Source organism: Lagenorhynchus albirostris, chromosome 12 (assembly GCF_949774975.1).
Source record: "Lagenorhynchus albirostris chromosome 12, mLagAlb1.1, whole genome shotgun sequence".
NCBI classification, from domain to species: Eukaryota; Metazoa; Chordata; class Mammalia; order Artiodactyla; family Delphinidae; genus Lagenorhynchus; species Lagenorhynchus albirostris.
The window spans coordinates 7,788,500-7,813,350 of record NC_083106.1 but is presented as its reverse complement, the minus strand read 5'-3'; the positions used below and the strand labels follow the sequence as shown (position 1 = coordinate 7,813,350).

Sequence of the window (24,851 nt, the reverse complement as noted above, 5' to 3'; positions counted from 1 at the left end):
ACAGCCTTCGGTTCCGCAATCCTCCAGAGCAGAGTGGGACACTTGACATCTTTGGACTGATAAAGGCACGCAGGGAAAACCCTGATCCCAGCTTGGGGGGGACAAAATAGAGCCTCTCTGTGGCTGGTCAGGTGATACACGGACTACATATTTGCTATTACAAAGCCATCCACCAAAAATGCCCAGTGGGTAATATGCCTGAGTTTCCTACCCTCTCCCTCTTTCTCTTTTCAGGAAAGGCTCTTGAGTCTAGAATGTTCCTGTTCTAGAACTTTCTAGAACTTTCACCTCAGGTTACTCCTTTTACAATTCCAGGGTATCAGAACTATTTAAGGGATTGGAACGCAACTCAGATTAATGATAAAATTAACCTAGGTTGTGCTTGGCTTGACCTGTATCGATAGGTCTCTGCCCATCACCCCGACCTCTCCCCAGGGGTTTCAGGGATTCTCTGAGGGGTGGAAGTGCACGTCCCAGGGGTCACTCATTTTTGCCTTGTGCACGGAGGCCTCTGCTTTCTCCATCACCCACTGCTTTCCTCTCATCTCTTAGGGACCACTTCTGCGCCACCCATCTCGGGGCTCGGAGGGCGTCTGAAAGCCCACCTCTCTGACTCAGGGATGGTGACCAGAGGTGACCTAACACATCCTTGTCAGCAGAGCACAGGAAGAATGTTCAAAGGAAAATGTTGAAAATCCCTAATCTCATTTTGGCCAATAGCACAACCTCCTTCTCCTTCAGCACATTCTGCTAAGAACATGAGTTCAGTGGGCGTCCCCCCCACCTTGTTTCCCTGGCTCACCCTGGCATGGTGATCGGTCTGCGGAAATGAGGAAGGAGCAAACACTGAAAGCACAAGGTCAAGGTCTTAGAGAACCACACACCTAGCGGTCAAGTCAGAAGGAATGGGAGTTGACTGTACTTTCCTCTTTACCCAGAACGGTGATTAAAGTTGGGACAAATTAAGGTTGGTTTTAGTTATTTTGCCTAATTTACACTGTTGTAGGCTGGACGTTTTCATTTTTGTCTGATACGATTTTTATAACCAAGCATAGGGCCGCTGGGTAGGTCTAAAGGAGCCATGGCTGCCAGAAATATTTAACTATTGTTTTCTCGGCCGCGGACGCTGAGCGTCCTTCATTAGGGCAACGTATGGAGGTTGACTTACCAGTAATGAGCGTGTCGCACGTGTTATTTTCAGACAACTGGAGCAAAGCTAGTGGGATGCACTTTCACCTTTGTTACTTGCCACCTAAATCACCTAGCAAGGACACAGTAGGCCACGATAGGGCACTCTGGTTTTAAAAAGAGAGTAGCAAGTCCCTCTAAAACACGGCAGGAGTGATGACCGAGGACCCTCTCATACCCTAAACAGATGGAAGTCAGCAGCATGATATCGTGATATATTCCGAAGGGTTTGCTAGGTGCTAGTTGTGATGAACGGAGACAGATTAGTCCAGCAAAGTGTCACCCGAGGGCTTAGGAGTTTCACTCTCAGTTACGTGAAGCCGGGTATTTGTCAAGCCATCTAGCAGTGTTCAGCCCCTGGTGTTCTCAGGAAGTGTACATGTGGTTCCTTCCCCAGATGACGTGCTGTCCAGCTGGGGAAATTAGACTAATACTCAAGAAACAACTAATAAACAACCAATACTTAAAATTGTGGTCCCAACTTTACACATAATTGGTTTATTCAAGTAACTCTTTTTCTCAAATGAGAAAGGCGTGGCCTCTGCCTTGAGGAGCTAAGTGTTTGGGGGAAAACAGACACATAAACAAGTGCCTCTAATAAAATAATTTAGTAGGTGCTGTCACAGAAGTTAGAGAACTCTTCTGCGTGGGTCCAGAGTCACAGCTATTTAGGTTCGCTACTTGTGGTAGTCCCAATATTTAAGTTTCTGTCATTTGAAGGTGACTGATTTTTTCAGTCTCCCTGAGGAAACTGTAGGTAGAAAAACATTGTTTGCCAAAATCCACAGTCATTGGCAGAAAAAGGACAATGAACACAAGTTTAATGTGCCCAAATCTGACCTCTGACTACATTTGTTATTTCTAACATTCTTCTTTTAACCCTGTGGTCCCAGGGTTCCCCCAAGAGAGGGCATTTGCAAAGGCAGATCAAAGATGTGTCTTCAGGCTTCCTAGCAGGGACAGAAAACCCCCCAGTTATACTCTTTATTGTGTTCTATTGACATAAACAAAGTGGCTGCTTCTCAGAAGAAACTCAGCTACTCCTGACGCGGGAATCTCCAACAGGAGGCTCTGGAGGTACGGCGGGAAGGGTGCTTGCCAGTTCCTACACGAACACGGTTTTGATCCTTTTATGTCTCTTTTCTTGTAGGATCTTCCCGGACCGGGGCACGAACCCGTGTCCCCTGCATCGGCAGGCGGACTCTCAACCACTGCGCCACCAGGGAAGCCCCATATGTCTCTTTTCTTATAGAGCCTCTAAATGCTGGCTGATGAATATCTCCAAAGGGTAATTTAGAAATTGCAGTTTTATGAAGGGCCGAGACAATGCTGGCCAAGAATGCAGGGCTGAGCCCAGGGTAATATTTAGAACATCCTGAGTGATGGACAGATTCCATGTCCCAAGGCAATGCTCCAGAAATACTCTTTCTCACAAGTGGATTTTTTCATGATGTTTGGACAAGAGAGAGCACACGATTACGATCTAGGTAAGGAGTCTAGAGGGCAAAGTGTCTGTGCTGCCGATTTGGTGCTGACTCAGAGCAGGAGACGGTCCATCTATTACCGTTAAGGAAACTGCCCGGTGCTGGGTCTACACGGGTGACCACCGCACCGTGAGTGTCCCCGCTGCCCCTCGGTGCTGAGAGCCAACTTGATTGAGGACCGCTCACCCCATTGTGGGTCACTTTACATTCTCCCTGCAAAGGTGCTGGGCAGGAAGAGTCTTTCTGGAACATTCCAAATACCGAGGGAAAGTCCGGGGAGGCTCAGGGCTGGGGAACCTAGCCTCCCGCAGCTGGGTCCAATCTGGGTTCAGGCCCCTCCCAAGGTCCACCCGGGAGGGCTGCTTCCACAGATTCCTGTGGGGCTGCTTCCCCCCATGCAGCACCTGCTGTGGACTCTGCTCCACGGTGTTCTCATGGGCCCTGCCACGCTGTCCTGTCTCGTTGGAGGAAAACAAAGGGCAGGGAGTAGAAAATGCATTTCTCTTTAAGATTTGACATTTTAGAAACGCACCCTGAAAGTAAAGATCCTTACTTGGGAGAGACCCAACCGATGCCGGGCCAGAGTAGGCGAGGAGATGCAGGGCGAAGCGTCCCCGAGGCTGATGGGATTCAGATCAGAGCTCTGTTCTCAGGGCTTTATCTTGGACTTTTATCTGGCCAGTGAGATCTGAAGTCCCTTTTGCAGGACTGCAGGACAGAGGGCGGGGCCAGCCCTGCTCTGAGACCCTGTCAATCAAATGGATGGGATAAAGCTTCACTCACCACTCCAGTCAAGCTCGCTCCAAATTTCTAGCAGACCTGAAGCTGTTCTGAGGCCAAATGGTGAACCAAGACAATTGCTGCTAAGTGACTTGCCCACCGTTTCGAGGACCTGCCGTCTCCAGCCCTGACTCTGAGTTCTGTCCTTTTCCTACGGGCCTGAGCGCCCGCAACTGCCCCACCGTTGCCCTTCTCTCAGTCTGAGCGGCCTACCCCCTTGCTATGCTAACTCTCCCTTTTTCTAACACTGAGGGGAGCACTGGGCTTTTGGGAAGCACTTGATGGCTATCTCCTCATAACCAAGGGCTCAATGTCTAGGGTAAAGTAGAGGTCCTTCCAGATGAGGAGAACATTCTAGGACGTGACTGGAATTCACTGGGTGTCCGTGGGGTTAACCCTGAGCAAAGCATACGTGGCCTTGAGAGGGTTTAAAACGTAAGAGTCAACTCTCGATGGAAGAAAGGAATTCTCCCACGTGGGGGTCAACTTATGGGTTCCACCACCTAATGGGTCTACCACTCATGGGTTCTCCCACACATAGATCCACTCTGCGGCCTCCTTGGTTACCAAGCTTCCTCCTTCTTTGGTCCCATAAGGTCCTTCCCCAGGCCTCCTCCACCATGTTTCCCTGTTGTTTGATGGGAGAAAGAGGGATCTTGTTTCTGTAGGGAACTTGTGGAGGCGAAAGATGGAACCTCTTTCCACCCTGGACGTTTGGGACTCTTCATTTTCCGGGGCTCCGTGGGCTCCGTCACCCCTTCTCCCTACACCTCCCTCAGCGCAAGCTTTCCCTACCTCTCAAGAGGAGGATGTTTACTCACAAAGACGAGCCAGCACAGAAATAGACAACCTATTTGTGGCTTAAATGCAAAAGCAGTTTTATTTTTACAGAGTTGCCGTATTTTCTCTAAGTATAAATCATTAGCTCCCACAGTGAAATTCCGGCTCCATCTGCAAGAGTTCCTGCTTTTGTTAGTGGTGCCAATTACTCACAAAACAATCAGTGCCTTCCACTGCCCACTCGATCTGGGGGCAGACAGCGCCACCTCTTCCGGGCTCCCCCCGAGCGGCCGCCCGCCACCCCGGGTCCTCTCCCCCTGCCTGGACCCCGCCCGACCTCTCCAGGCATCACTTCCTGCTGCCTCGCTCCAGCAGGTTTACCTGCTGACCGTTACCAGTTTCCAAATGGGGCGACCTGTTGTCCTCTGCAGGATGGACAGACTCCTCTGTTCTGTTAGGAGCTGGGAGAAGCAGATCGGTGAGGCCCTCTATTCTGTTGACTTAAATCATGACGTTGGAGGCTTCCTTCCTGTTGGTCCCTCGGCTCAGGGTTTCAGAGCCCCCGAAGGGACAGGGTGAAACGCTCATAAGATCTGGACGGTCCCTGAGCTTCTGAGAAGCAGCCGACTACTTCCCTCTCTCCTTCCCTCACTCCTCCTTCCCTTCCGGTCTCTTCCTTCCTGCCCGTGACCTTGGCACTCTCTCAGCCAGCCTGTTCCTTCTCTCCCCATCTGTGTTTGCTTCCCCGTGTCTGATCCCCTCTCCTCTGGCTGCTTCTCCCCCTGGGCCTGGCCATTTGCCTTAGGCTGTCCTGGTTTTCCCTGCAGGTTCGATGATCCCCTGGGAAATGTAAAGGTCTTCAGGGGGCTGACCTTTCCTCCCTTGGAACATCAAATCCAGGTAATGAAAACGCACTGAGTTCACCCGATTTTGATTTGCTGCTCAGCACCTGCCGACCTAGTAAATGCCCGGACCTCACCTTGTTTTGCCTGTGGCTTGAAGGTCTTCAGGGACGTGCCCTGGTCACCCCTCTCCTCTTCCCAACGGAGGACAGAGCCCCAGGTCAGGTTTCCCACAGGACCCGTTTGGCTCGCCTTTCGTCTTCCTGCTTATGAAAATAGTCCGAGGAAAGCTTCATCTGTGGGTTCCTAAGTCGGCTTTCCCACAGAATCTGAAATTGCATCCTTGCCCTCTTTTGATTTTAGTCAGTCCCGGGAGTCCATGACTACTTTGACACAATAACCATGAAGGAATACGTTTGAAAAAAGAAGAAATAAATGCTGCCATGAAGCGGGGGAGGGTCTTGACCACAGGGCTTGGCTACTCAGACCATCCAGAAGCCTCCGGCTTGCCTTTGCGCCTTCACCTCGGGTCTGTGGATAAAGGGAACGGGGGTGGCGGCAGGGAAGTAGCTTGACTGCGAATCTGCACCTACAGAAACAGCTGCTCCCAGGAATTGTCTTTGAACCAGGCTGAGAAGCAAGCTGGGCATTGATGCTCGTCCGCCCCTGGGACGTAGCTTCTGGGCTCGCTCTCTCTCTTTCCTCCATTGCATCACACTTACACTCTCATGTGGGCATGAGACGCTCTGCAAATGGGTTGTAGGAAGGGAACGGATATTTAATTACTTAACAAAATGTCCCTCACTGTGCAGGTGTCTACCTATGCCTCATTTAACCATTGCAACTTTTTTTTTTAAGTTTCTTTTGATGTGGACCATTTTTAAAGTCTTTTGAATTTGTTACAATATGGCTTCTGTTTTATGTTTTGTTTTTTTGGCCGCGAGGCATGTGGGATCTTAGCTGTGTGTGGGATCTTAGCTCCCCGACCAGGGATCGAACCTGCACCCCCTGCATTGGAAGGCAAAGTCTTAGCCACTGGACCACCAGGGAAGTCCCTAACCATTGCAACTTTGGGTGGTCATGATTAGCTCCATTTTACAGGGGACAAAACTGAGTCTTCGAGAGCTTGGCAGACATCACTTGGTTAGTTACAGGCTGAGTCAGGAATTCGAGCTGGGTCTGTCTTTCTGCTGCACTCGCGATTCTGCCCTTCCATGCAGCGTGTCTCTGGGCCATCTGCCTCCTCAACCCTGGCCGGCACTGGTGGTTCAAGGGGGTCAACCACCTCACGTGGTCACCAGCTTCTTCCCATTGCGGATCAGCGCGAAGATTTTCACTTGCGTGTGTCACCGAACGATGCCGTTTGAAGCACAGCTTCTGCTGATAAGCGTGGGACCATCTGCTTGGTACTTCGCAAATACTTTCAGCAGTGGCAGAGCAGCTCTGATTTCTTCAGAGAAGGGAGGCTGCAGCCATCCTGGGAAGACATGCTGGGACCGGAGACCCTGCAGGCTGGTGGGGCAGCAGTGCCCCAGGATGTGAATGATGAGCCTTCCTGCTGCCACCTCTGACTCTCCCTGAGCAAGTGGACCTAGTGAGTCAGCACCCCAGTTTCTAATGGTGCAGCTTGACAACCAGAGTAAGATTTTCCCTCTTCAAAAAGCTATTGCCCGGGCCACTCTTTCTGTGCTGGTTGTTTTCATAGTGTGTTAGATGTTTGGTGTTTGTTGGCAAAAACCTCTGTCTCCCCCTGCCTTCGTTTTGGAAAATTTGCTTCTTTGCTGCATTAGCTGTCCCCAGACGTCGTTTTTCAACTTCGGGGTTGAAACTTCTGTGTTAACTTTTTCTCTTTGACTCGTGACAGGGGACAAGAATCTTAGAATCCATTCACGAACCTGATGGTGGACTTGGAGGTGCTCAAGGTTGTCTAATGGGATGTGATAAACGATAAAGGTGTTGGGGTGTGAAGGGATTGTTAGTGCATTTGATTCCTCTGGGGAAATCTCTTGGCTGGAGGCTGCATTGATGTTCCTCTGCCTTTCCTCAGGGGGCACCGGCATTAGTATTGGTTTCTGTGGCTTCTAAAGACAGGTGTATGGCCCACGGGTGGCAAGGTTCCGTTGAAAAGCATCTCCTGCTCTTTGATGTATGTTGGCAATATTGCCCAGGCAGGGTGGGGAGGGGAAACTGGGGAGAGAACGTGCAGGATTTTGTCCGATCGCTATGTAGGCAGCAGTGAGAGGGTGGAAACAAACCTGCCTCTAGCTGCCTCAGCCTTGGCACCGCGACATGTGAGGCCAGAAATTCTTTGCTGGGGGAAGCTCTTCTGTGCCCTGTGGGACGTTTAGTAGTATCACTGGCCTCGGCCCACTAGATGCCACTAGCCTCCTCCTCTCAGTGGGACCATCAAGATGCCCAATGTCCCCCAGGAGAGAAAGTTACCCCCAGTCCCCCCACTTCTGAGACGAGTGGAAAGGGAGCAAGGAGTTCCTGCTTCTCTGTGCAGATGGCTCCAGGGTTAGGAAGCTGGGAATGAGGTGTTTAAAATCAGGACAGGTGTTCCTGCTAGCACGTTCCCATCAGGTCCCGTACCTGCCATGGAAATTCCATCTCACAGGTGGGTTTCTGTTTGTCCAGGTTACTGCACACACACAGAGGGGAGAATTTCCTTTTCCTCTAGAGGTGCACACCTGGAAGGTCCAGCCTAGGGTCAGGCCTCTCCTTGTTGTTGCCTAGGAACATACAAGGTTTCAGATGGCCAACCCCGGACACTCATTTGGTTGGCTTTTCTCTCCTTTCCTTTCCTTTTCTTTCCCCCTCCTCCCTCCCTCCTTCCTTCCTTCTTTCCTTCCTTCCTTTTAAGACTGACGTGGTAGACTGGGACCTCAGGATCATGGGAGCACTGTGGGCAACTGAATGGGAATGTGGAAGAGGATGCCTGCTTCTCAGACCTTTAGAGAAAACTTCAGCAAGCATGTACGTAGAGCATTTAAGACTCCGCCTTATACCTCATTCAAGCTGAAACGCCCCACAACTCTGCCTTCTTTCATTCTTCTTGTTTTTATATCACCTCCGCTGCTCGTCTGCTCCTCTTACTTTCGTTGAGAAGTGAATGCAGGTAGCAATTTCGAGTAGACCTGCCAGCCCACATCCTTAAACATCTGTGGAAACCACCATTCTTGTTTTCCCTGCTTGCTGATTTATGATCTCAGTTTGGCGTTTCCACGAGACTCGTATTGGCAAAATGCTTTTCAGTCTCTAGCTTCTTGTACACCCCAGGCTTCCAGAAATCCAATAAACTATATGCCAACTATGTGAAGGACCTGAGGTTCAGAGGGGCTAAGCTGCTCTGTGTAGGACTCACATCTATGGTCAGTCTGAGTGAAAGCATGGCTCAGAGACAAAGCAGGCTAAGTACAGGCAGAATAGACAGTCACCCCTGCAATGTAGTTTGAACAATGTGCAACCTCTTTTTTCAAACATCTCTTTTGCATTCAGATGCCTTACTGCCCACAATTCTTTAGATGTTTGCGGGGAGGGAGATGGGTGTTAAGTACACCCTCTCTCATAGCCTGGGGCTTGTGTGAGGTGGTGGAGCCTGTGCAGCCCAGCTGGGGTGAGAGAGGTAGCAGTGACGTGGCAGGACGAGGAGGGCACCTGCACGGCGGGGGAGGGGACCTGGAGCCAAGTTCAGAGCTTCTGCTGGGGCAGGAGTATGTCCCAGGGCAGGAGACAGCGGCATGAGGTGAAAGGCCCAACAAAATGAGGAGGACATCTGGGTAGGGGTGGAGGATGGGCAGTGGTGGACAGAGGAGATTGTTTCCCTATTCGTGGATTGATCAAACAGGTAAATGCCTTGAGGATAATGGGAGTCAGGTTTCTTCCCATCAGAGATGGGAACTGCAGATACGGAGCGGAAGAAAACTAAACTGGACTCAGTGATGCTGGATCAAAGTTGGAGATATTGGTATGAAGTCATTGGTAATCAGTACATATGTAGAAAGTTATGGAAATATGGATGTCAGTGCATATATGTATGCCTGTACATATATATTTATATACATATACTCCTTAGCTCTGTCCCCTGAGAGGGCCTGGGAGCAGTGACACCTCAATAGCAACAGGTACACCCCACATCCAGATCTTGGCTTCTATATACTCATCTCTACTCAAAGGACCAGGGCTCCTTGGAGAAATGGCGGATTCTAGGGACTGGTGCAGGGAACATACAAGATGAGTAGTGCCTCCTAAAACCTCCAGTGTTTTGGCTTGGCGGACTGAAAATACCAGAGGAAGTACGGAACAGCAGCGAAGGGCTGATTTCTGTTTTGGATCAGCTGAGGTTGGTGTGCTGTTACGTGAGGCCCAGTTAGAGATATCCAGGGCTATTCGTTATAGGGTCTGATATTCCGGAGAGATGTCCGACTTAGAACTGTAGATTTGGGTTTCATTAGTATGTGGTAACAGTTGAAATGAGGGGATTGGATGAAGCCACCCAGGGAGGGTGAGAAGGGAGGAGGGCCAGGAATGGAGCCTGGTGGCCCAAAGGGAGGGTGAGAACAGACCCAGGAAAGGAGACAGAGAAGAAACTACAAAGAGACAAGAGAGCCAGAGGGGAGAAAGCGTGTCTAGGCAATGGTGTCGTCTATGAGACCACAGCGAGGAGATGGAGTAGAATCTCATAACACACTTTGTATTGTGTGTGGGCAGGGGTGAGAGAACAAGATTACATCTTACTCCCTTTTGGGGGACTTGTCTAAAAGCATGATGCTGCTGTCTGGACCGTCTCACTTTTATTGTTTTCTAATAGAGGTGTTTGTGATAGTGGAGATGACTACTATCACCAAAGTGGTCACTCCACTTGGTAGAAGAAAGTCGGATGAGAAGAAACTGAAAACAGCTCATCCCTGTCTGTTTTTATTGTTGTTCAGTGTTTGGCATTGGGTAGATGAGATGGTGCTTTAATAAATAAAAATCCATCTTCTAATAAATAATAGCGTTCTTTAATAAACAAAGAGTCCAGTCCTTGAGGCTTTTAATAAAAATCTTTACTAACAGTCAAATTGATTGTGGTAATCACTTCTGGTGACATTAAGGCCATTGTTAAATGTCCCCAAAGTTCTACTAGCCACATGCCTGGGTGAGTGAACCTCACACATAGATGAACTGTTGACAAAAGACTGGAGTGGGGAGGAGAAATAGTGCCCACTTGGACCTGGGCAATCTAAACTCTGGTTCTGGCTTGGCTGCTAAGTAAATATGTAATCTCGAGCTAGTTATGAGCTAGCTTCCTGACATGTAAAACAAAGAGTGGATTGCAGTATCTACATGATTCCTTCAACTTCTAAACCTCAATTATCAACAGAGGACAGGCAGACTTGTAACAGTCAGGAAGTGTTTTTATGAAAACTGCAAGCTGTATCCTCTTACTTCTTCTATCAAATACCCCAGTTTCTGGGGAAAAGAATTTCCAACGTATTTGACAAAGTATTATATTTACGAAGAATTCTTGCAACTCAGTAAAAGAAATGAAAAAATAACATGAAAAAATAATGTTGAAGAAGAAATTCAAAGGACTGTTATCATGAAAAATATTCAAACTCATGAGAGATCAAATAAATGCAAATTAAGTCAAAATACCTTTTTAATCACCTATCAAAGTTGGGAATGTTTTTAAATGGAGATGTTATGGGGACAAAAAAGTATATATGCTGTGAAAAAAGCATTCTCATACCGTGATGTCAGTATAATTGATACCATTTTTGGAAGACAACTTGTTAAAATGTTTTAAAATCTTGAAAAATATTTATACCCTTTGATCCAGCAATTCCACTTTTAGAAATATGTCCTGGGGAGATGATGAAAGATGTGCACAAGATTTGCATCCAAGAGAGTTCATTACAGTGTTTTGTTATTTTGAAAAAATAATGGTGAAACATCAGAAGCAACTGGTATGTCCAAAGTTAGAGGATTATTAAAAATAAATTATGGTACATCCAAATAGCGATGATTAAAGTCATGTTTTTTAAAGTAAAGGCTGACAGAGAAAATGCTTACAGTATGATATTGAGCGGAAAAAAAAAGCAGGCAATCAAAACAGATGATAAAATGCAATCTCAGTTTTAAAAGAGAGTGTGTGTGAGACGGAGAAAAAAAGACTAAAAAGAAACATCCCAAAATGTTAGATCAGGTTAATTTTGAGTAGCGGTTTTATGTGATTTATTTTTCCTATTGAATTTTTCAAATTTTCTTCAATGAACACAAATATTGTTTTATAATTAGAAAAAAGACAATGATAAAAGTTAAATCCCTCATTTTGTGTTAAGATTAAACAGACTATAGGACTTCCCTGGTGGCGCAGTGGTTAAGAATCCTCCTGCCAATGCAGGGGACACGGGTTTGAGCCCTGGTCCGGGAAGATCTTACACACCACAGAGCAGCTAAGCCTGTGTGCCACAGCTACTGAGCCCACGTGCCACAACTACTGAAGCCCGTGTGCCTAGAGCCTGTGCTCCACAGCAAGAGAAGCCACCGCATAAAGAAGCCCACGCAATGCACCGAAGAGTAGCCCCCCTTGCTGCAACTAGAGAAAGCCTGTGCACAGCAACAAAGACCCAATGCAGCCAAAAATGAATAAATAATAAATAAATAGATAAATAAACAAAGATTAAACAGACTGTAAAATGAGCCTGTTGGGGTGATCCCTTGGGTACTGGGGGGCCATTTAAACAGTACTGGTGGCTACTTTACTTCACAGTGGACTTTGAATGTAGAGACAACACAGTGATTTCAGTCTTACATTGGCTAAGTCATAAACAGAAATTAAATGAGTCTTTGGAGAAAAAAGAAATCCTATAACACTAGGAAATGTGATGTTTTCAACTCCTTAAGTAGGAAGGATTAGAGGCAGATTAGATTAGATTTATAACAGAGAGGCTATAGGGGGCTTCCCTGGTGGCGCAGTGGTTGAGAGTCCGCCTGCCGATGCAGGGGACACGGGTTCGTGCCCCGGTCCGGGAAGATCCCACATGCCGCGGAGCGGCTGGGCCCGTGAGCCATGGCCGCTGAACCTGCGCGTCCGGAGCCAGGTCTTAAAAAGAGGATTCGGCCCCAGGGCAGAGTGGGAAGAGCTCGGAGTAAGAAGCCTCAAATTAGTGGAGAATGTGTGTATCTCACAGTCGCTCTGGGCTCGCTGAAATCTTTCCTTTGTGCGCACCTCAGCTATCTGAGGCCAGTACCCTGTGCTTTCTCATCCGGAGTCTCCTCAGGGTGCATCATTTTGGGTCTGGCTGCTTGTTGGCGGGGTGGAGGGTGGGGTGGGGTTGGGGGTGGGGGTTGGGGGGGGTGGGTGGGGGTGGGTGGGGGTTGGGGGGGGTGGGTGGGGGTGGGTGGGGGTTGGGGGGGTGGGGTGGGGGTGGGTGGGGGTGGGTGGGTGGGGTGGGGGTGGGGTTGGGGGGTGGGGGTGGGGGTGCGTCCTGCCTCCATCGTGAGTTCCCTCAGGGCTCACCATCAAGGTGGCTGTAATGTGATGACTTGATGGCTGCAACATGCCTTGTTTACTGATAAGGCAGGCGATATTTTTCATTCATACTTAACAGCCTCCCAAGCTGACTGAAGTATCCAACGCTAACACAAAGGGAAGATGCCTGGAACCCTGAAGTCCTAGGCAATGGCATTCTCACGCTCCACCTTTCTGCTGTCTCCCTAGGACTTGTAGGGAATGAGGGGGCGGAGAGGCTGGGAAGATGCTTCTCTGATGCTGCCAGTAGTGCTTCCCAGAATGATGCCATTTCCTACATAGTGGGGTTTCTACTGCTGTGTTGCTGTGTTACCAACCACGTCAGGGACGCAGAGTGCTGTCAGGACACTCTCCTTCCATCTGGGACAGTCACGGTTGGATAAACGTGCATCACTGCAAAGATGATTGCTGCCTAGAAAGAGAGCTGCACAAAGAAGACGCTGCGTGTGCCTGGACAGAGAGCCCATGGTACCAGAACTGGGGTGACATGGAGACAGCTTGCCCATAGCAGTTAATTCTGCAGTGCAATTGCTTCCCCTCATCTTCACTGCTTTCTGAGCTAGACGGTCTTTTCAGCTGGCAGCACTCACCCTTCTACTCTCCTTACCCTTCCCGACCTCAAACATCTTTGTCATCCACCCATGGAGGTGAATAGTATGCAAAATAACCCGGGAGCCTGGAGGAAGGAAGGGTCTGGGGGTGGTGAGCAGGTAGGAGTTGTGTTCAAGGTACTTCTTGCCACCCGCTATTTCACCTGAGGGACTAAAATTCAGTTTGGTCTGGTAAGACTGGGAATGTAACTTTTAGCAATGTGTTCATTTAAATAAAACCACGCTATAACAAATCTATTTGGAGGGTTATTGTTAGGTTTATTTTTTTTAATATTTATTTATTTATTTGGTTGCACCGGGTCTTAGTTGCGACAGGCAGGCTCCTTAGTTGAGGCGTGCGAACTCTTAGTTGCAGCACGTGGGATCTACTTCCCTGATCAGGGCTTGAACCCGGGCCCCCTGCATTGGGAGTGTGAGGTCTTAACCACTGCGCCACCAGGGAAGTCCCCAGGGTTACTGTTAGTTTTTAATGAGAATTAGTTTTAATGGGGTTTTTATTTGCTTTCCAACCACATCATGATCAAGACACATGTGGTGGCCTGGGCTCAAGATGGTGGTTTTCTTTCATGGGTAACCAGGGTGCATTCTCAGGGCCATGGTGACGGCCTCTGTCCCTTGGAATAATTCAGTATGTATTTATTGAATGGCTGTGTCAAGTCCTAGAGATTCAGACGTGAATAATAAAGTTTTGCCTTGGACGAGTTTGCAGTTTAATGCAAAGATATAATTTTAACTCTATAAGGAGGAATGTCATGGCTATAGAGGTAATTAATGAGTAACACCAGAGTGGTGGAGGGAGTATTAGAAAAGGAAGGAATGGCAATGTGAGGGTCTGGGAAGGATAGATTGGTGCAGGGAGCAAGAACAGGAAATGAGGAGACTGATCCCAGGAGTCCAGGCCAAAGACAGGGGAATAGAAGAGGAGCATGTGATCTTAGGTGACTTCTGCCTTTGAAATTTTTTTTTTTTTTTTTTTTTTTTTTTGCGGTACATGGGCCTCTCACTGTTGTGGCCTCTCCCAGGGAAGCCCAGAAATTTATTTTTTTATTTATATTTTTAAAAATATTTGTTGGAGTCTAGCTGATTTACAATGTTGTGTTAGTTTCAGGTGTGCAGCAAAGTGAATCAGTTATGCATATACATACTGCATTTGAAGTTTATAATCAGGCAAATGCACAGTAATGAATAATGTTCTAAAGGTCTTGTGTGTCTATTATTCTTTGTTTTGTGAAGTTCTGCTAATTAAAAGATGTAGGCCCTTGGGAGCAGAGAACACACAGGCTAGCACATCTGGAATCCACCCTTATGCGTGTCCTCCTGATGCTTCATTCTCAACACACAACGAAACGAGTTCTTTGTTCTCCCGGCCGCTGCCCTTCCCGTCCCTGATCTCAGTCAACAGGAGTTGTCTACACAACCTCCTCAGATGGGAAGCTCAGTCCGCTGATGTCTCCATTTCTCCTCCCCTTCATGGTCACTGGGGCCTTACCAGTCTTCTCTGAAATGTCTCTGGAATCCGTTCTTTCCTTCAGTCATTATCCTAGCTCTGATTTCTCACTGGGACTATTTCAACAACCCCCTACTGGTTTCTCTGCTTCATCCACTATTCCCTTCCATTCAGCCTGTAGACAATGACCAGGGTAACCTTTCTAAAGCACAGTTCAGGTCACATCCCAGCCCTGCACTGAAACTTTAATGGCTCCCTAGTACAAAAAGTAGTATTTTTCATTTTTTTAAAATTAATTTTAATTGGAATCTAGTTGATTTACAATGTTGTCTTAGTTTCTGCTGTACAGCAAAGTGAATCAGTTATATATATATATATATACCTCCACTCTTTTTCAGATTCTATTCCCATATAGGTCATTGCAGAGTATTAAGTAGAGTTCCCTGTGCTATACAGTAAGGTAGTGTTTTTCAAACCATGGCCCAGGACCCATCTACATCAGAATGCCCTGGGTTATGAAAGATCAGATTCCAGGGTCCCACCCCAGGCTTCCTGAAACAGCGGGGCCCTGGAATTTGCATTTTTAATAAACCCCATATAATTTTTAAGCACTAATGTTGGATAAGCATAACCTATAAAATAAGCCTGATATTTAAAGAAGCATCATAGCCAGGCCTTCACGCTTCAGTCCAGTTGTTTATTTCTTGTTAAGTCATACCTCCACCTTGGGTCCACCAGTCTCCTCAAACTCCACCACCAACATTCTGTGCCCTCCTACCTCCATGCCTTTGTCCATCTGTTCTTTTTTCTTAAAATGCCTTTCTTTTCCTTCCTCAGCTAACAAACTCCTACTGACCCTTCAAGGCCCAGCCCTGTGAAGCCCACCTTGAAACCCTGAGACAAGGCTTCCTGGTGCGTGTTTGCTCTGATGCGGTCAGTCTCCTTTATTCCATTTCCCATATTGAATTAGATTTAGTTCTGCCTGCCTCCCCTGTAAAACTGTGCAGATGTCTGTGTCTTATTTATTTCTGTATCCTTAACTCCTAGTGCAGTGACTGAAACCTACGTGTTGGTTAAACAACAGAAACAAGATGATCTCTCTTTAGAAAGAGAATTTGGTTACTTGAGTTTGACTGTCATAGAAAAATACAATTTGGTCTTATGTGTTGAAACAACTTTCCTAACGGATTTTCTTTTAATATCTAATGTGAGTGCATTTAATTTATTTTTTTAACATATTTATTGGAGTATAATTGCTTTACAATGTTGTGTTATTTTCTGCTGTATAAGAAAGTGAATCAGTGATATGTATACATATATCCCCATATCCCCTCCCTCCGGCGTCTGTCTCCCACCCTCCCTATCCCACCCCTCTAGGTGGTCACAAAGCAACGAGCTGATCTCCCTGTGCTATGCGGCTGCTTCCCACTAGCTACCTATTTTACATTTGGTAGTATATATAAGTCCATGCCACTCTCTCACTTCGTCCCAGCTTACCCTTCCCCCTCCCCGTGTCCTCAAGTCCATTCTCTACATCTATGTCTTTATTCTTGTCCTGCCCCTAGGTTCATCAGAACCTTCTCTTTTTTTTTTTTTTTTAGATTCCATATATATGTGTTAGCATACAGTATTTGTTTTTCTCTTTCTGACTTACTTCACTCTGTATGACAGACTCTAGGTCCATCGACCTCTCTACAAATAACTCAATTTCGTTTTTTTTTATGGCTGAGTAATATTCCATTGTATATATGCGCCCCGTCTTCTTTATCCTTTCATCTGTCGATGGACACGTAGGTTTCTTCCATTTCCTGACTATTGTAAATAGTGCTGCAACGAATATCGTGGTATCTGTCTGTTTTTTTGTTTCGTTTTGTTTTGTTTTTGTGGTACGCGGGCCTCTCACTGTTGTGGTCTCTCCCGTTGCGGAGCACAGGCTCCGGACACGCCGGCTCAGCAGCCATGGCTCACGGGCCCAGCCGCTCCGCGGCATGTGGGATCTTCCCGGACCGGGGCACGAACCCGCGTCCCCTGCATCGGCAGGCAGCCTCTCAACCACTGCGCTACCAGGGAAGCCCACCTGTCTGTTTTTGAATTATGATTTTCTCAGGGTATATGTCCAATAGTGGGATTGCTGGGTCATATGGTAGTTCTATTTTTAGTATTTTAAGGAAACTCCATACTGTTCTCCATAGTGGCTGTATCAATTTACATTCCCACCAACAGTGCAAGAGAGTTCCCTTTTCTCCACACCCTCTCCAGCATTTATTGTTTCTAGATTTTTTGATGATGGCCATTCTGACTGGTGTGAGGTGATACCTCACTGTAGTTTTGATTTGCATTTCTCTAATAATTAGTGATGTTGAGCATCCTTTCATGTGTTTGTTGGCAATCTGTATATCTTCTTTGGAGAAATGTCTGTTTAGGTCTTCTGCCCATTTTTGGATTGGATTGTTTGTTTTTTGGATATTGAGCTGCATGAGCTGCTTATATATTTTGGAGCTTAATCCTTTGTCAGTTGCTTCATTTGCAAATATTTCCTCACATTCTAAGGGTTGTTTTTTCGTCTTGTTTATAGTTTCCTTTGCTGTGCAAAAGCTTTTGTTTCATTAGGTCCCATTTGTTTATTTTTGTTTTTATTTCCATTTCTCTAGGAGGTGGGTTAAAAAGGATCTTGCTGTGATTTATGTCATAGAGTGTTCTGCCTATGTTTTCCTCTAAGAGTTTTATAGTGTCTGGCCTTACATTTAAGTCTCTAATCCATTTTGAGGTTATTTTTGTGTATGGTGTTAGGAAGAGTTCTAATTTCATTCTTTTACATGTAGCTGTCCAGTTTTCCCAGCACCACATATTGAAGAGGCTGTCTTTTCTCCATTGTATACTCTTGCCTCCTTTATCAAAGATAAGGTGACCAATTGTACATAGGTTTATCTCTGGGCTTTCTGTCCTGGTCCATTGATCTATATTTCTGTTTTTGTGTCAGTACCATACTGTCTTGATTACTGTAGCTTTTGTAGTATAGTCTGATGTCCAGGAGACTGATTCCTTCAGCTCCGTTTTTCTTTCTCAAGATTGCTTTGGCTCTTCGGGGTCTTTTGTGTTTCCATACAAATTGTGAAATTTTTTTGTTCTAGTTCTGTGAAAAATGCCATTGGTAGTTTGGTAGGGATTGCGTTGAATCTGTACATTGCTTTGGGTAGTATAATCATTTTCACAATGTTGATTCTTCCAATGCAAGAACATGGTATATCTCTCCATCTGTTTGTATTGTCTTTAATTTCTTTCATCAGTGTCTTATAGTTTTCTGCATACAGGTCTTTTGTCTCCTTACGTAGGTTTATTCCTAGGTATTTTATTCTTTTTCTTGCAGTGGTAAATGGGAGTGTTTCCTTAATTTCTCTTTCATATTTTTCATCATTAGTGTATAAGAATGCAAGAGATTTCTGTGTATTAATTCCTGACTGATATTTTTGAGGAGTACATGAGAGCTCTCTTGCATATCATGAGAAACTAAAAGCTGAATGACGCTATGGTCCATGAGAGATTCCAGACTGTGAACTGAGTCAGAAAGATGTTCTTGTCCCTTTTCTTAAAAATTCTTATTAGGTCCTGATTTTACATTTCTCGTCTTTGATTTAGGTTTGTTATTAAAAGATGAAAACATTTGACTCCCTCGTGTAAGGTATTTTGATTTTGTGATGGCCCTAGATCTGCGCCATCCAATATGGTAGCCAGTGGCCATGTGTGGCCAGTGCACATGTGAAGTGTTGCTGGTCTGAAGCATGATGCTCTATGAGAGTAAAATGCACACTGCATTTGGAAGACTTACTGTGAAAAAAAGAAGCTAAAGTAGCTCATTAATATTTTTATATCGATTACACATTGAAATGATATTTTGAACACATCGAATTAAATAAAATATGCTATTAAAATTCATTTCACATATTTCTTTTTACGTTTTTATGTGTGGCTCCCAGAAAACCTTAAATTACACACATGGCTCACATTACATTTCTGTTGGACAACACTGATCTAGACCCTTCATACCCTCTACCGTTTTTGTGTTTCAGGTTTTTCTGTTTGCTTCTTCTCTCCCCTGAAACACCATCACCACCACCACCAACAAAACACCCAGCTCTAAAGTGCATACCATCCAACTATGTTACTTACCACCCTCCTTGCTGTGACTGTCTACAGACCTCTGGGCCGCTCTTCCAAATTCCTTAAGGATTTTACACCTGGCTCACAGCCAGTTTTTTCTAATGATATTCCTGTATTCTAGCCTATTTCCCAGTGATTTCAATGTCCATGTAGACAATTCTTCCAACACCCTGGCTCCAGGTCCTGATCAAAGGATCTCGTCCTCCACTCTCCCTCAGCCATTCATTCCCATGGTCATGCACTACATTTATCAATGCCAGTAACCCCCAAACCACACCACTGCAATCTCAGCTTCAAGCATCCGACTGTTCAACCTCCGCCTCCTATTTTCCAGTTCTCTACCTTTAGTACTCGGACTTCAGCAGTTAGTTCTCTGACACTGCTGGGATCTACAGTCGAGGGCTCCTGTTTCCTGTTCACCCTCTGTCACCTCTCTCCTGGCCTCACTTTTCTCATAACTCTACTGAATTCCATAGTCTATGTGCTGTAGTGTGTCCCCCACTTTGTATGTGCTATAATGTGTCTCCCACTTTCCATTGCACCAGCCTGGTAGAACCCCAATCCTGGTTAAATCCATCTCTCCTCTTTCTGCACACTCACACCTGGACAGCTGAGCCATAGCTGGAGAAAAGCACATGTCATGCCAATCATCTCTCTTTAAATTCATGAGCACTAATCCAGGCAATCTCTAAGGTTTGCCCGGAAATCTTGCTTTTTGTATATTTACCCAGTCCTTTCCCTCTTTCTCCTAATTACTTCACTTCTTGCCCTCTCTCCTTAAACCCTTAACATCTCCTCACTCTCAGCGGATGACCTTGCTCCTGACTTTGCTGAAAAAAGAGATACTGCACATTCAGAAGAGAACTTCTTCCAACTTGTAACACTCCCTCGTCACTCGACCCACCTGGCTGCATCTTAAGCCACACACTCTGCCTTCCCTCCTGTTCCCATGAATAAATTATGCTCCCAGCTTCTCAGTTTCTTTTGCTTCCTTCTCTTCATTCCCCCAAGCTCTAAACTTTGAAACGCTCCAAGGCTCAGTCCTTGGACCTCTTCTCCTTTTTAATGACCCACATTTCATAGGTTATCTCATCTAGCCTCATGATTTTACGTTTCACCTCGTTTTTGTGTGTGTGCGTGTCTGTGCATGATGATCTTTATTTATTTGTAACATCTTTATTGGAGTATAGTTGCTTTACAATGTTGTGTTAGTTTCCGCTGTACAGCAAAGTGAATCAGCTACACATATATGTATATCCCCTCATTTTTGGATTTCCTTCCCATTTAGGTCACCACAGAGCATCGAGTTCCCTGTGCTATACAGTAGGTTCTCATTAGTTATCTATTTTATACATAGTAGTGTATATATGTCAATCCCAGTCTCCCAGTTCATCCCACCCCCCTCCTCCCTTGGTACCCATACGTTTGTTCCCTACATGTGTCTCTATTTCTCCTTTGCAAATAAGGTCACCTGTACCATTTTTCTAGATTCCACATATAAGCGATATTATACGGTATTTGTCTTTCTCTTTCTGACTTACTTCACTCTGTATGACTGTCTCTAGGTCCATCCGCGTCTCTGCAAATGGCACCGTTTCGTTCCTTTTTATGGCTGAGTAACATTTCACCTGTTTGCACACAGCCTACATCTGCTCCCACACCCCAGCTCCCGACATGCTTTGAGACAGCTCCGTCTGGCTGTTGCATGAGCTTCCCAAGCTCCGTATGGCCCCTCCCAAACTGCTCTCCCTGCACATTGTCCATTCAGCAAGTGGCTACAAACTCTTCTCTTTTCCTTCAGTAACTCATATCTCACCTGTTAGCAATTCAAATTGCATCCAGAATCCAACCATGTCTCACTGTCTCCAAAACCACACTCTGGTCTGCGCCATGGTCTGTGCTTTACTTTTCTCTGTGGTGCTTATTACGATCTGACCTCTATCTGTTTGTTGCTGTTGTTATTAGTTATTGGTTACTGGCTGCCTCCCCACTGGAATATAAACTCCAAGAGGTTGATGCTTTGTTTCATTCACGGCTGTAGCCCAGTGCCTGAAACGGTGCCTGGCCTGAAGTTGGCACTGAAAAATACTTGGTGGATGAACTTGGGGAATATGGCTATCTTACCTACAAACTTCAAATAAAGTCTGGTCTGTACAGCTGCTCTTTGTTCAGCCATGCCATGGAATTGTGAATTCCGGTCCTTGTGTTTGGCTCCTAAGGGTACTGGGGTCTATATCTTATCTAATTATGAAACAAAAGGAGAATCTGCTCCAGTAAAAATAATTTCCAGGATGTCATCAGAACAGCTGAGGGAAGGGTTAGTGGGGAGAGGGGTCTCAGGACCATGAAGCCAGGACCTCTGTGGGCTCCTGGATCAAACACTGGAGAGGAAACTAGCCTTTTCACCAGCCCACCTGCTCACACAATATTGCGTCTATGTACTGTTCTGCCTCAGGTGAGCTCGTTCAGAAGAGGCATCTGTCTACAAATTAACTTTCTAGAGGTTACTTATTTTGCACATATAGGACTCTGTTTTGGAAGGACCAAAAGCAAAGAAAAATGTTTTACCACCACCACCAAAAAAAAAAAAGCCAAGGACGTCATGAGTTGGAACAAAGGAGATGATCTCTGTGGGCGCCTCCCTGTTCCATTCCCCAGTGGTGGAAGTGGCTAATGTATATTTGTCATATAACAGGAAGAGGGTAGGAGCCCTGCATATGTTTATTTAGCAATTCCTAAAGTGTGAGGGAAAGTGGCTGATAATCTTCGCTTTGCAGTCTCAAATATTTAGCATTTTTATTGGTTTTGGGTTAGTGCTTTGTTTAGTATCTGTCAATAGTGTTTTGCCGCATGGTCTGGCCTATGGAGCACGAGGATATGAATACACCTTGTTGAAAAGCACCATCTGTTCCCCAGCGATGGTTTGCAGGGCATACCTGGTCTGAGTAGGTGCACAGCTTCGTCACAGATATTGAGACCACGTGAAACACATACCTTCTAATTGTTCACATTTTGAAAATATTGGTACCCTACTGAACATACTTTTTCCATATTGAATATTGGTCGCCTATTGAACCACATAAAACACATACCTTCTAATTGTTCACACTTTTTGCAAGTATTGGTACCCTCTCAGTCACTCATCACTTACGGTACTTTATGCATTAAAAAGCGACAACAACAGCATTGCCCAAAGATGTATTTTGTCATTGCATTTTAATGTGATGAACCTGGTCTCTCAGGCCAGGAAATGAAGGCACAGAAGATGAGATGGTTTTCAAAACACCGTTCAGAAAGCTCGGGCCAGACCAGATACGGACACCAGGAATTTGACCCTCTTGCTTTGGCGGATCCCCTTTGGTGCTGAACCACAAGCAAGTAGTAATACAGAAACAAAGGCTATTGAGGGGATCAGAAAAGATTATTCAATCAGTTCCCTCTCAGTAAAATGTGTAATTTTATCTTCGTTGGAAAGAGAATTGTACAGTCTAGTAAACACTTTTTGTATAACTTGAAGGTTATAATCCGTAGCTGAAGTCTCCCTTTTACTGCAATTCATCAACCTTGATTTTTTTCTTAAACTTATTTACAGAAAAATACCTGAAGAGCCCAGGCTGAGGTCCCCTCATGGATGAGGCAAACAGGACATCATTTGTTGCTGAGGAGTCCTCGAATGCCTCAACCAGAGGGAACACCTCAGTAGCAGAGCCGCGTCGGGAAATTCCCATCGTGCACTGGGTGATCATGAGCATTTCCCCACTGGGCTTTGTTGAGAATGGAATTCTCCTCTGGTTCCTCTGCTTCCGGATGAGAAGAAACCCCTTCACCGTCTACATCACCCACTTGTCTATTGCGGACATCTCGTTACTCTTTTGCATTTTTATTCTGTCTGTCGACTATGCTTTAGATTACGAGCTCTCTTCCGGCTATTACTACACAATCGTCACGTTGTCGGTGACCTTTCTCTTTGGCTACAACACGGGTCTGTATCTGCTGACAGCCATCAGTGTGGAGAGGTGCCTGTCCGTCCTGTACCCCATCTGGTACCGCTGCCATCGCCCCAAGCACCAGTCAGCATTCGTCTGTGCCCTCCTGTGGGCACTTTCCTGCTTAGTGACCACCATGGAATACGTCATGTGCATTGACGGTGAAGGACAGACTCAATCCCGAAGTGACTGCAGGGCGGTGATCGTCTTCATAGTCGTTCTGAGCTTCCTGGTCTTCACTCCACTCATGGTGGTGTCCAGCACCATCTTGGTAGTGAAGATTCGGAAGAATACGTGGGCATCCCACTCCTCGAAGCTGTACCTTGTCATCACGGTCTCCATCATCATATTCTTCATCTTCGCCATGCCCATGAGGCTCCTCTACCTGCTCTATTATGAGTATTGGTCGACGTTCAGGAACTTGCACCACATTTCTCTTCTCTTCTCTACAATCAATAGCAGCGCCAACCCTTTTATTTACTTCTTCGTGGGCAGCAGCAGGAAGAAGCGGTTCAAGGAGTCCTTAAAAGTGGTTCTGACCAGGGCTCTCAAAGATGAGATGCAACCCAGGCGCCCGGAAGACCACACCACCACCACTGAAACTGAGACTGTCGTCTGACAGGTGGAGGAAATTGTGGACAAAAACAGTGGGATGCAGACGACCTATAGTTTGTGCTTGGGATGCAACTGAATATCTCCTAAATACGGTATAGGACACCTCACCCCATATGCATGAGATGCTAATTAATGCTGAGACTGTACTCTTGCGTTGTACCTTCTGCAAGCGCCCAAATACATGTTGCAACTCTATCCTTTCTGTAGCTTTCAAAAATCTCCTTCTGTTCCTCTTCAGCTCTCCTGGTAGCACTTTCCCACAAACTATAAAAATTACTCCAGCAGGAACGTTTACATGTGTGTACAGGAAAGGGTACAAGCATTTGATGGACCTTGAGGAGGTGAAGCCATATAGCGGGAAGAACGTGGGTTTTGGAGTCAGGCTGACTCTGTCCTTTGCTGCTGGTGTGACCTCAGGTTTAACCACCAGGGACCTCATTTCCTCAGTATAAAATGGTAACAGCAATAGTCCCTACGTCCCGGGCTTGTGGCGAGGATGCAACGAGAACGTGAGGTATGCACGGCATCTGGCACACCTCAGTGTTAGGGAACCTCAGTCTTTCTGACACCTTTAAGTGGAAGAAGAAACACGCGTTTCTGTTCTGTAAAGCACAGACACACACAAACACAGACATGCGTACACACACGTGTACACACAACTCTATGGTGTACAAACATTGTTACATGTTTTTAAATGTTGAATGTTCTTTCTGTTCGCTACACGAGAACTTTTCATGGGACAACACTTCTATAGAAAACATCTGCAGATGTTATAACCCCTCAACCGTCCTGTGTTAGAGCATCATTTCCTGTTGTGAGGGAAAACGTTTGGCTACCAGTAGAGGAATTTCTCACGGCTTCCCTTCCCTCTGTGGGAATGCTTGATGTAAAGAAAGTCTGTTTCGAAATCTTTTGCTGGATATAAATGTTTATGAATGAAACTTACTTCACGAGTTCATGAGGGTGATTGTGCTTTTGGAAGCTCACCACTCCCCCTGCCCCGCCCTGCCCCCATGAAGTGGGTGATGTATTTATAGCCACAAAGTTCCCGCCTGCAGGCAGGTACAGGGTCCTGAACATATTCTTCTGTCATTCCTGGAAGGAGGCTCAGCAGCAGGGGCTGAGGAGAGTGCGGCCATATCTCGGAGGGAACCCGGACATTTCTCCCAAGACAGATCTTTGCAGGGTTTCATTGGCATGTCAGTGCCCTGCTGCTTGCCTGCCGTGACTTGTGTCTGTACCTTCAGGCACGATGTCCCAGGTTTTAGCTGGGAAACCCATCGTAGCTTATAGACTACGTTGCTGTGTTTGGTTTCCTGCTGCCTCTTCGGGACGTCCCACGAAAATGGCAATGCTTCATGTGACTCTGGGGGAGTAACATGTTCACACCCATAAATCAGCTCAGTAGTATTTATATAACTGTGGGTCTCCGAAGGTTCAG

The 24,851-nt window shown here is 46.1% G+C and overlaps 1 protein-coding gene across 2 annotated transcripts; it reads left to right on the top strand.

Moving 5' to 3' along the window:
• The first annotated feature begins 86 nt into the window (after positions 1–86).
• MAS1 (MAS1 proto-oncogene, G protein-coupled receptor) lies at positions 87–24,355 on the top strand. Of its 2 annotated transcripts, XM_060167727.1 has the most exons (4): positions 87–293; positions 553–967; positions 2,441–2,675; positions 22,402–24,355. In XM_060167727.1, exon 4 carries the CDS (start codon positions 22,437–22,439, stop codon positions 23,412–23,414), a length of 978 nt encoding a protein of 325 aa, XP_060023710.1. In that variant the 5' UTR covers positions 87–293; positions 553–967; positions 2,441–2,675; positions 22,402–22,436; the 3' UTR covers positions 23,415–24,355. The 2 variants fall into 2 exon arrangements, with proteins under 2 accessions (XP_060023710.1, XP_060023711.1); XM_060167728.1 differs by lacking the exons at positions 87–293; positions 553–967 and adding an exon at positions 2,158–2,265.
• Positions 24,356–24,851: the final 496 nt, after the last annotated feature.